This window comes from Musa acuminata, chromosome BXJ3-3, assembly GCF_036884655.1.
Source record: "Musa acuminata AAA Group cultivar baxijiao chromosome BXJ3-3, Cavendish_Baxijiao_AAA, whole genome shotgun sequence".
NCBI lineage: Eukaryota > Viridiplantae > Streptophyta > Magnoliopsida > Zingiberales > Musaceae > Musa > Musa acuminata.
The window spans coordinates 36,027,998-36,039,767 of NC_088351.1; the positions used below are offsets into that span (position 1 = coordinate 36,027,998).

An 11,770-nucleotide genomic window follows, 5' to 3' on the forward strand; every position below is an offset into this window, starting at 1 on the left:
GCATTCTCAATCATTATTCTTATTGTGACTTACAACTTCAGTTTGTTTTCTTGTATACTGGATTCCTTCTATCAACCTGTTAAATGTTCCATCATTCATGTTAATTGTTGACAAAAGAAGGCATGGGTAGATATATTTTCATATTTACTTTCGGTTGACCTTGTATCTACGATTTCCAGATAATTGTTCCTCGTGGAGAATCAGTTCAGAAATTTGATTGCTTGTAGAGAGAGATTTGAAGCTGAACTTGCACTGGAGCGAACCAAGTAATCCCTATTATCTTTCATGCAAGTAGGGTACTTTGTGAATGTTGTTTTAATTTCAAGTATCAGTCAAGATTAATCTGGAGGATATTCATAGTGGTGACAAATCCATGGCGCATCGATTGAGATATCTCCTTTGTAATTAGTGGAAAACCTGTTGTGGGAGAGCTCTAATGTTGGTATGACCGTGCAGGCTAATGCCAGAATCTACTCTGACAGCATCAAAGGAGAAAAAGCTTCCAGGTAGGTCATGGTTTGAGAGTTGAAGACATGCAATGATATCTCGTATCATTCTTCCATTCTGTAAATACTGAATCTGATAAATAGTTTTGTGACCATCCACCTGTGGAGTATATTTCCTCTCTCCGATGGGCATGTCATCCCGTTCGCTTGGTTGGGACCCATCAAATGAACGGCCAGATTCGCCGCTCGCACACTTACTCGATTGGTGCGACGTTACGAATTAGGTCGCGCTCCATGCCCAACGAAAGACACGAACTTGAGGGGCTGAATCGTCAGTTAAGTCGGCCTTACCGCACGCAATGCGGCCAATCGACATGGTCCGACTCACCCGACTCCTGTTTCAACGGTCGGATCTCGGTGATTGCCTTCCATTTATTTAATTAACCGCATCTCGAACTATATACGCTTATATATATCGGTCGATGCCATCACTTATCGCTCCTCATCCTCTGGTTTTGTGGTCCGTGCCGCCGCCCCTCAAACCCTAGCCTTACCCTGCCGTGATATCTCCTCTGGCTTCCTCTCTCCCCACTCCCTCCCTCCCCGCGAAACCCTAGAAAACCTCGCCCTTTCGGTCTTATTTTTTTTCTTGCAGACGCGCTTTCAACCTCCTTCCAATCCCTAATCGGCGGTTTCCGGTCTCGAAGGTGAGTTTTCGGTGCCACTGATGCGTTTACTTTTTGGTTTTGCTAGATCTGGGCCCTGATCTTTGTTTCCCTGCGATGTAGAATGGGTGAAGCCAGGGACAACGATGCTTACGAGGAGGAGCTTCTTGACTACGATGAGGATGAGGAGAAGGCTCCCGATTCTGCCGCTGCCAAGGCTTCCGGTGAATCGGTGAAAAAGTCAGTCGGAGATCTTTTACTAGTCGATCCCCTTTGTTTATGCTGATCCGCCGAAGCCCTGTTTTCTTGATTTGAATTTCGGAAGCGCCGTCCGCAGTTGCAAATATTTTCTCCTTGTTATGAAGTTGATTCCAATTTAGATCTGTAGTTATAGCCTTTAGTGATTTATTCATTTATGTAATATCTGCAATTTTTATGCCTAATTAGGTCTTCTTAAACATCTTAAACATTTATTTCTTAATATATGTGTTCTTGATGTAGAACATCATCAGCACGAGAAATTCTTGGTAGCTAATGTTTTTTGCTATTATATAGCATGACACGTTGCTTCTCATAACTATAGTTTTGTGTTGTGTGGCTGTCTGAGAGTGTTTTCCCTTCTTTGACTGAGGAAACATTTTTTTTTTCTTCCTTCATGTTGCCTCTGGTCTTATCTCTGTCTCTCTTATTAACCATTTTGATGATGATTAGTCCCGTTAGCCATTTGTTCAGTTTTGGTTTTATCCTGAGGTAAATAGGAACGGCTTATCATTTAATCTTTTGATTGATGCAGGGGTTATGTTGGGATTCATAGTTCCGGTTTCAGAGACTTCCTGTTGAAGCCAGAACTTCTCCGTGCGATCATAGATTCGGGTTTTGAGCACCCTTCTGAAGGCAAGTTATAAATCATAATTGTTGATCTTGATATTTGAATATCAAGAAAACATTTTTTTCCTGTGGGTTATATCAAGTTCACATTTACAAATACACTTTTTGTGAATTGTGCTAAACAGTCTCTTCCTTCTATGTTTAAATTGGGAATGGAATATCATGTTTTGCTTTTTGAGTTATACTTGTCGAATGGATTCTTGAATTCGACCATCTAGGGAAGCTAATGCCCAACATCATTTGTTTTATTGTTGACTAGGCAATGACAGTAATAAATCATTTTCTTATTGTTGTTAAGATAATCCTATACTAAGTCTGACACAACAACCATCACACTCTGGGTTGTTGCGATACTTGGAAAGCCACATCAGTAGTTATCCTTAAATTTAGTATTGATTTGGTTTGTCTTACTTTATAAGACCTCGGTTTAGTCCCGTATTGAAGTGAGCTAAGACTAAGATTGATTTATAAGAGCTTAATAAGTGTATTACTGATAACTTCAGTCTAAGCATTTTGAGTTAGTGGTTCAAGCTAAATGAAGTTAACAGGGCAGTTATCATATCAAGTTGTGTTGTGACAATTGGTATTGGAGCTGACCTAATATTAGGACATGGTTTAAGGTTCGAGTAGAAAAAGGTTACTCGTAGATGAAGCTTGAGAGCATGTCATAGTATGGAGCAAGCACTGATCCATGTCTCACATACACTATGCTACGAGATGAATTTGGGTTATGTTGGGCTTGACAAGGATGTCAAGCCCTCCTTGTCAAGCCCTCAAGTGGAGGTGATTGTATTATATTGATTTAGTTTTACATCGGAAGTGGGATTAGAATAAAATTGACTTATAAAGGTTTCATAGGGTAACTATAACATCAGCTTAAGCATTTTGAGCCGGTGATTCAGTCTTAACGAAGTTAATCATAGTATCAAGTTGGGCTGTGACACACCTTTTGAAAACAACATGAATGATTTAACTGACGTTCAAACTTGAAGTTATATAACATTTTTATACCAGATTTGGATGGTTAGTCAAACTTGAAAATCATATTCTTTGCTAGAGCATGTAATTCTCTAGCATGGACAATTGTATCAGCATCTGCACTTTCTAATGGCTTTTTTTTTTGTTTCCATAAAAGAGTCAGACAGCATGAATCCTGATTTGTATCAGCGTCTGTGATTGAAAATCATTTGCTATGCTAGAGTATGCAATTCTCTAACATGGGCAATTGTATCTGCATCTAGAATTACTTTATAGTGGTAATTTTTTTTGTTTCCAGAAAAGATACAGACAGCCTGAATGCTGATTTGGTCCCACTTTGGAAACAGGAAGATAAATGTGTTTGTATATAAAGGTTAGATGAGCCTACCATCAAAACATTTTGACCAGTGGTTCAGGTTCATTTAGTTTTATGTCAATTGGTATCAAAGCAAGTCTACCACATAACATGATAAGGGGTTCAAGTAGGAAAGAACAACCATGGATGGGGTTGAAGGTCAATCACCGCATGGAGGTAACTGTCATACACTTGGCTAGATCTAGCCCAATGCAGGTACCATTGATTTCTGGCTACGATGTGAATCTCAGACTTCAATGAAGATGTCAGGCTTGAAGCGGGGGCAGGGGGAGTATTTGATTTTCTGAATCCAATTTCACAGCAAGAGGGTAATTGTATATAAGGCTACATGAGCTAACTGGCATACGCTTGGGCTTGCCTTTTGGTTATCATATTGAGTGGGTTTGTGACAAATCAGATGCCTGACTTAATTTTTAAATGTTTACCCTATATCTGGTGGATGAGTGGATCGTCTGACCTCCTGTACGTGACAATCATTGGTGTTGGTTAAAATATGATATTCTGAACTATTCTGTCCATCAGTATTTTTCCTTGTAAAACTTTTGTTTATTAGCCTTTTTAAAACATTAATTGTTGTAAACTGCTCCTTTTTCCAATTGAAAGTGCATCAGGAGAGTCAAGGTGTAATGTCTCTTATATTATAACGAATTTCATTTTACGCAATTCCTCTACAGATGCATGAAATTTTGTTGCATTTTCAGGTAATCAGTACTTCCACATTCCTGAGTTTGGAGAATGGTAAACCTTTCCATTAAAAGGATCCCGAAGGTTATTTTTTACTTACTGGGGTACTGCTCCAATTTTGTTTGGTTCTCCGTCAGTACAACATGAATGCATCCCTCAAGCTATCCTTGGAATGGATGTCATCTGCCAAGCAAAATCTGGAATGGGGAAAACAGCTGTTTTTGTTCTTTCAACTCTGCAGCAAATTGAGCCAGTTGCGGGCCAAGTAGCTGCACTTGTGCTATGTCATACCAGAGAATTGGCCTATCAGGTTATTATGAATCATTCATCAAGGAATTGTGTCTCTTAGATCTGTATTATGCTTTGAGGATACTGACTTCATATTGGACTAATGTTGCAGATCTGTCATGAATTTGAAAGATTCAGCACTTATTTGCCTGATATTAAGGTTGCTGTATTCTATGGGGGAGTTCACATCTTGAAGCACAAGGACATTTTGAAGAATGAATGCCCTCATATCGTTGTTGGCACACCAGGAAGAATACTGGCACTTGCAAGAGATAAAGATCTTTCTTTGAAGAATGTGAGGCATTTTATTCTCGATGAATGTGACAAGATGCTCGAGTCCCTTGGTATGCTTTTTTTTTTTCTGACATCAAAGTTTTCTTTTGGTCATCAGCTTGATTGTTTTTGCACCTTTTGTATATCCAAATATTGGGATTCCTTTCTAACACTTGTGTTTGTCATGTAGACATGCGGAGAGATGTGCAGGAGATTTTCAAAATGACACCTCATGACAAACAAGTTATGATGTTCTCAGCAACTCTCAGCAAGGAGATCCGCCCTGTTTGCAAGAGATTCATGCAAGATGTAATATCCTGTGGCCAGCTCAGATTTGAAGTCTTTTGAGTTCTTACCTCTGTTTATTTCTGGCTTTTGGTTATGTATAACCTGTAGCTTCTCCAGAATCAGCGGCTTAAAGTTCCGATTATCCTTCTAGTTAGCCCATTTTAGATGGTTCAGTTGGTTGGGCTGTAAAGTGGGGGTGAGAGGTGTGGGTTCTTGAGGAATCCATGTTTGGCTATCATGAGAGTTTTATGAATCAGGCTATTTAGTGTCATCCTCTGTTGTCCTCTCTGATTTATGGTAATTGATGTTTATTCGTGTGGGTGGGCTTAGTTCCTTTTTTTTCCTGTTGGGGGGTTTACATATTTTTGGGCATGTGGTGTGGAAACAAGGCGGGGACTATGGACAGCTCTGTGTGTATCTGGGCATTGGTTAGGATGGTTATTGGTGAGGATTTCAAAGGTTCCCTTGATGTGGCTATTAGTTCACAGAAATGGGCAGCAGTTCAAGCAGTGCAGTTCATACGTCATTGATTTGGTACTGGCTTCTCCACTTGAAGACAAGACGCTAATCCTCTTTAATCTGACATTTTTTCCCTTTCAGCCTATGGAAATATATGTTGACGATGAGGCCAAACTGACACTGCATGGTTTAGTACAGGTACTTATTAAATTGATATTTTGATATCCATCTTTATGCTTCTTCTTCTTCTCCATTAAATGGTTATCATCATCCAGCACTACATTAAACTGACCGAGTTGGAGAAGAATCGGAAACTGAATGATCTTTTGGATGCACTGGACTTCAATCAAGTTGTCATCTTTGTGAAAAGTGTGAATCGAGCAGCGGAGCTGAACAAGTTACTCGTTGAGTGCAACTTTCCATCAATCTGTATACACTCTGGCATGTCACAGGAAGAAAGGTAGATACTTGAATGATGTGTACTTTCAAATTACATAAATGTGTGGAATATCTTAGCTTTTTCTAGGATTCTGCAGATAAACGAAGTTTATCACTTCTCTTCATCTTAAGAATATCTCTAGGAAGCTGGTTTAGTTTTGGTTACAATTTCAATGGATCAATAAAACTCTTCAGATATTTGTTAAAATTTCCTTATAATTGTTTTTAAACTATTCTTTCACTTCACAATAAGGCAGGAGGATTCTGTTGATCTATTAGTTTTTTGTTGGTACAATATATATATGGTTCACAAGATCTCTCCCTCTGAAAAAGGAGGGGAGGAGCTATGTTCTCCAAAGATATCAGATGTGTTATTTCTATTTGTAAAAATCAACTTCTATTCTGCTAAATTTCTCTTTATACGTATGTTGCCATGTTCTTGTACAAATAATTTTTTTGCTTCTCGGTTGGGTTTGCCAGTTATAGAATTGTTTATGATTGGCCAAAGATTTTCTCTTGTACTTTCAGTCGTAATGCTGGAAAGCCACTGAACTAATGTGTTATGGTCCAATGTACTTATCTTGGCTGAAGATTTCTCTTGTACTTTTTTGGCTGTAATGCTGGAAAGTCAATGAACTAATGTGATATGGTCCAATGTACTTATCTTGGCTGAAGATTTTTCTCTTGTACTTTTGGCCGTAATGACGGAAAGTCATTGAACTAATGTGATAAGGTCCAATGTACTTATCTTTTACTTGTGTTTCTGTTTAACATCACCTTCGTTCCATTGGCCGGTATCGATATGTTTTATACCATTCAGTTGTGGTAATCTTGTTTTGTTGTCTTCCTGCAGGTTGACCAGGTATAAGAATTTCAAGGAAGGTCTCAAAAGGATTCTTGTTGCTACTGATCTGGTTGGCAGAGGAATTGATATTGAGCGAGTCAACATTGTAGTAAACTATGACATGCCAGATTCTGCAGACACCTACCTGCACAGGGTCATTCTCTTGTGCTAAATACTCGACTACTAAATGATACTAGTTGAACCTCATCAGCTTGCTAATTGCTCAAGGGTTGCATCTTTTTCAGGTTGGAAGGGCTGGGCGATTTGGTACCAAAGGACTTGCCATTACATTCGTCTCATCAGCTTCAGACTCTGATGTTCTTAATCAGGTTTCCTTTGCTGTCAACTATGTGAATCTTCTCCTGAGCTTTAAATTGTTGTCTAATCAACATATTTCGATGACTTGAAGGTCCAAGAGAGGTTTGAGGTGGACATAAAGGAGCTGCCAGAGCAGATTGACACTTCCACATACAGTAAGTTTCGATGCCTACGTTTGATTGCGTCTCCTTTGTACTGCTGGCACGACATGAGATCTATTGTACCTCCGAAACATATACAGCATCACGTAGCTCATGCTTCCACTATTTACCACCATGAGATTTGGATGTTCATGTCGACTTGTTCGTTGCATGAGTTACCACTTTGTGACATATCATGTTCATTTCTTGTTATCTAGTTTGACTTTTTTGCTGACCTCAATTCTTTCTGGGTTTGCAGTGCCCTCATGATGAACCTCCGCAAAGTTGCTCCGGGTAAACTGGTTGGGATGAGGACGATGACCTTGGAGCAATGATGTAAAAGTTTCACTAGAATTGGTTGTAGAAGTTCATTTTGGAGCAGGTTGTGTTAGGAGCGGTAATTTTAAAACGTAGACGCTGCTGTAGCTTTTTACAGCTTTAACAATAGATTGGATGGTTTACTTGTTGCTTTAGTTACTTTAACAAACGATCATGTTCTAATATCCTATATATCCGTAGATCTAATCCTTATACGCTGCTTGGCATAATTAGTCATTGTGTTATTTTATTTGCCTATTTATTGCTGTTTTTTGTCAATTTTTGTTTACATTGAATCGAAGCATCTCGAAGCTCTTTCTTGTTGTTTGCTTGTCTGTCTGCATGGTCATTGCAAGGAATAGCTGTGCCGTCGACGAAAGCCAAATTATGATACTGTTTGAGTCAAAAGCTTGTCATCTATAGTCTTGTATGTAGCGACCGGGTTTACCCCATCGGTTTCGGCCATTCTGATCTTTTACCGTAGGCGGGCCCGCGGTAGTAATGTGTGGCGCCCAGCACGTGTCAGTCTCCTACTTTCCCCGTACCCGACCCGCTTCGCTGGTCCTCTACGTAATCCAGTTTGCGTAAAATCCTGTGCGATGATTAGGCAGCACAGCCGATCGGCTCTCCCTCGTGTCCCGTACCCCATGTAAAAGCTGTGACGTTTGATTTGTGTTTCGTGTGATTACTACTCGTTTGCAGTAGCAATACCGTTATATTAAGGATAGAGTTTGGCCAACTAAAGCAGATTGGTCGCAGTGCGACTGCTCCAACTTCGTGTTCTCCAATGGTTCGAGTATTTGCGCCTTGCTGTCTCCTCATGTCTTCAATCATCTCTTTCAGCCCATTCATGTAGTTGTTCGTGCTATGTTGTGGACTCCATCCAAGTCGTAGCACGTGATGTGTTTAGCTCACGACTTTGGGCCATGTCAATTACCAGCTCAGGGACGAATCTTAGGAGTCAACCTAGATATCTTAGAAGAGACGAAGTCGTAGCACGTGATATGTTTAGCTCACGACTTTGGGCCATGTCAATTACCAGCTCAAGGACGTATGCAGCGTTCGCTTGGCAAAGTATACGACTCCCACCTCCTGACCATCTAAATTCATATTAAAACCAGCAATATCAATTTTCATGATGATCTAAAAGGAATTGACTAAAGATAAAGACTCAACTTGTCAAAACACAATCAAAATCCCATTTTGTGGATCAGAAAGAATCAAGTATAGTGTTCATTGTCCACACATCTGTTATTGTTATGATCCCCAAACATCTTAAACTGAGCCACAAACTCATCAACTCGCATCATCTATTGCCTATGTACACAAAAGACCCATAGGAAAGAACCCCGTATTTGAGTACCAAAACCAGAGTGTTTCTTACACTCCATGTCCTGTTTCACATACATATCATACCAGTACATAACCTAGACTTATTCATCCAGAAACACACTACCACAAATGTATACATATATATATATATATAAATATATATCTTGCTCGCGATCCACTCTACCCAACTTCTGGTGGGTTCTAAAAGAGACAGACATGCTCAAATTGCACCTTCATCAAGCATTCTTCTCGGCGAATATGTCGAGTAGTTTTAGTGCCTGAATAGATCAAATCATAAAGTTCATTATAATTATTCACTACGATATACCAGACGAAATAAATTAAATGGCATGATAGAAGGCATCTAGAAACATACCTCTTCAACATTCAACTCCAGCCGGAATTTGGGACCATCGTAGTGGTGGAGTATGGGCCTGAAGGAATCCTCCTCTAGTGGCTCATAAAGCTTTCTTGTCACCACTCTCACCTAATCAACAAGTCGATGACAACTTCAAACACCATAATTGACAAGCTTGCCAGCAAATTGTAAGAGGAGTTGTTTGGTTGTTGCAAGCCCTTATGGTAGGAATAAATATTAAACCAATGTGTTGGTCACTAGATGTATCGGCATTTGACTATGGGGGCCATGGACCAAATCTTCATACTTTACAAGATGATGGAAGTGCTTACAGCTGGCTGATCACTACTTGAATAGCTTCATAGACTAAGTCAGCGAGACTTTTTTGTTCTAGGATGCTCCTCCAGATCCATCCATGAGATGGCAGGTGAGCTGTCCCTTTAGATAGAAGATTAAAGCTGCCGCAATTCTGTAATGCAAACTAGTCTTCGATGAAGCTACAGTCACATGATGCATAAAAGAAAATGATCACTGTGTGAGGTGTTTAAGATCTGTGAAACACAACATATCTAAACTTCCTCCTAAAGGTTACAGACTTAACTCACTATGTCAGTTGAAATTTAGTGAATCAGACATTTCTCTTATGAGAATTATTAAGATATGTTTACAATCCTTTAGTATAACAAGGTTATGGGACGCATATGTGAAGCATTAGTCTTTCATGTGCAAAAATTACTTTAGATGATTGGAATCTTCATAAATTAGAAGAAAAGAGCCATCCTATAGATCATTTAATTCTCATAGAATCCCATTTGATACCAACTTTATCAAATGATGTGTTCTATTATATATAAATTATGTTAAAGAATGACAGATTGATATTCACCAGAAAAAGAACAGTATACAAATGGGTAAACGAGGATGCTTTTGTTATGAGGACACACCTGAGCAGGGAACCGGGACTCTCCAGGGCATTTCTTGTCCTCCCATGCCGTCGGATCGATGTTGGTTCCTCCAAAGCTAGCTGACTGCGCATCAGAACACAAGGCAAAGGTTTACAAGCAATTCCCGTGAAGCACCACGGGCAAAACCCAAAAGTAACAGTTGCCAGAAATATGGAGTGGCGTGCGGCTCGATCACCTCAAAGATCCCGTGAAGCTGATGGGTGGAGTAGTTGTAGAGGAAAAGGGGTAATCCCGGCGTGATTGCTCGCACCGAATCCCTGTATCTGGATGGCAACCCTATAAAAAATCACCCATTTTGAGAACAGAGATTATACACAAATTTCTGATCCTTATAGATTGTTTTGCTAAACTCAAATTCGTTCTCTTTCCCAAAAATCTCATTGAACGAAGCAGTTCTTAGTTGAAGATGATGAGCCAAAAAGATCAAAAATGAGATTTTTAGGGCGGGCGTACCGAAAAGCTGCCTCCGTAGATTTTCCTCCATGGTGTCGTTGTTGCACACAAAGATGTATCCCCCGATCGCCTCGTTCCTTGGCAGAGCTTCGGAGGGCGGCAGCGTCTTGAATCTCTTGTCCACCGCCGCATCCTTATCGTTATTGTTCTTGTTGTTGCTGCTGTTATTGTTGTTATAATTGACGTTTTTCTTCTTCTTTCCGCTTCCCCCATCGTTGCTGTTACTCTTCTTCCCATTCCCAATCACCGGCTTGTTGATGGGCTTATTGACGGCCGTATTGAAGTAATCCTTGATGACCCCATTGCCGCCGTCGTTGTAGTTACCGCCGAAGTAACTGGAACTCTTAACACCGCCGCTCTCGCCGATCCTGTTACTGTCGGCGTTGTTGTACCGGTTGACCCCGTAGTTGCTGGTGCCGAAGGCGAGCTTCTGCGAACCAAAAGCGCTTTTCCACCCTGCGAAGGATCCGCCGCCGTTGAGATCGGTGGAGGACGGCAGCGGCTGCTGCTTGACGTAGCAGTCGCTCCAGATGCTGTCGCCAATAGAGAGATCCGAGAGACCGGAGGTCTGCAGCCGGAGCTGATCGCTGAACTGCCAGAACGACGCCTGATCCCTGTAACTGCCGCCGTAATTGTTCTGCCCTTCCATATCTTCTTCGAGTAGTCGCAGTAGCTGCTAAGGAATGGATCGAAACGGATCGCAGTAGAAGAGGAGATCGAAATGGATCGCAGTAGAAGAGGGAGTACCGGTGCGAAGGTAAGAATGGGGCGGATAGATATAGGCGGTGGGAAGGGAAGGGGAAAGCTTCCTGGAAGAGGCGGTGGGAATCGGGGGTCGGCGAAACCGCGTGGGCGCCACCAAAACGAACGGCTGAGATGAGAGATGAAGGGTGGTTGAAGGGAAGGCGGATTTGATGGGATTTCAATTGGGGAATTGGGCAATTTGGGGATGCGGATTGCTTACTGGGGAAGGAAGTGGGCGAGTCACGGTTTCTAGAATGTGCTCGGACACGTGGGCAGCATCGGAGGGACGCTGTATGCGTGTGGCACGTGTTCGGTCGACAAACCTCGGTGGACTCCGTGTTGGGCCGTAGTAGACTCGGAGGTATATCCGCCCGTTTCCACTTGGATCCGACTCCGCTTTACCGAATGATCTAGGCCGTTAACAACAATCCCCAGCGGATGATTCGACCACCATTTATCGGATGCGGATGTCATCCACATCTCAATGGATCCGATCCTAATGTGATGTGTTGACC

General features: G+C 41.2%; 2 protein-coding genes across 3 annotated transcripts; one reads left to right on the forward strand and one right to left on the reverse strand.

The window, feature by feature from the left end:
* The first annotated feature begins 946 nt into the window (after positions 1–946).
* LOC135634195 (DEAD-box ATP-dependent RNA helicase 15-like) lies at positions 947–7,616 on the forward strand. 2 transcript variants are annotated; one of them, XM_065144504.1, is made up of 12 exons: positions 947–1,153; positions 1,235–1,351; positions 1,905–2,005; positions 4,175–4,347; positions 4,438–4,669; positions 4,789–4,907; positions 5,487–5,543; positions 5,621–5,805; positions 6,637–6,781; positions 6,873–6,956; positions 7,037–7,100; positions 7,345–7,616. In XM_065144504.1, exons 2-12 carry the CDS (start codon positions 1,236–1,238, stop codon positions 7,353–7,355), a joined length of 1,287 nt encoding a protein of 428 aa, XP_065000576.1. In that variant the 5' UTR covers positions 947–1,153; position 1,235; the 3' UTR covers positions 7,356–7,616. The 2 variants fall into 2 exon arrangements, with proteins under 2 accessions (XP_065000576.1, XP_065000577.1); XM_065144505.1 differs by lacking the exon at positions 947–1,153 and having other exon boundaries at positions 1,313–1,351; positions 4,055–4,347.
* A 1,004-nt stretch (positions 7,617–8,620) lies between these two features.
* Positions 8,621–11,278, reverse strand: LOC135634196 (B2 protein-like). Its single transcript, XM_065144506.1, has 5 exons — positions 10,512–11,278; positions 10,234–10,334; positions 10,038–10,121; positions 9,112–9,222; positions 8,621–9,013 (listed from the first exon to the last, which is right to left on the reverse strand). The coding sequence occupies exons 1-5, from the start codon at positions 11,158–11,160 to the stop codon at positions 8,972–8,974; spliced, it is 987 nt and encodes a 328-aa protein (XP_065000578.1). The 5' UTR covers positions 11,161–11,278; the 3' UTR covers positions 8,621–8,971.
* Positions 11,279–11,770: the final 492 nt, after the last annotated feature.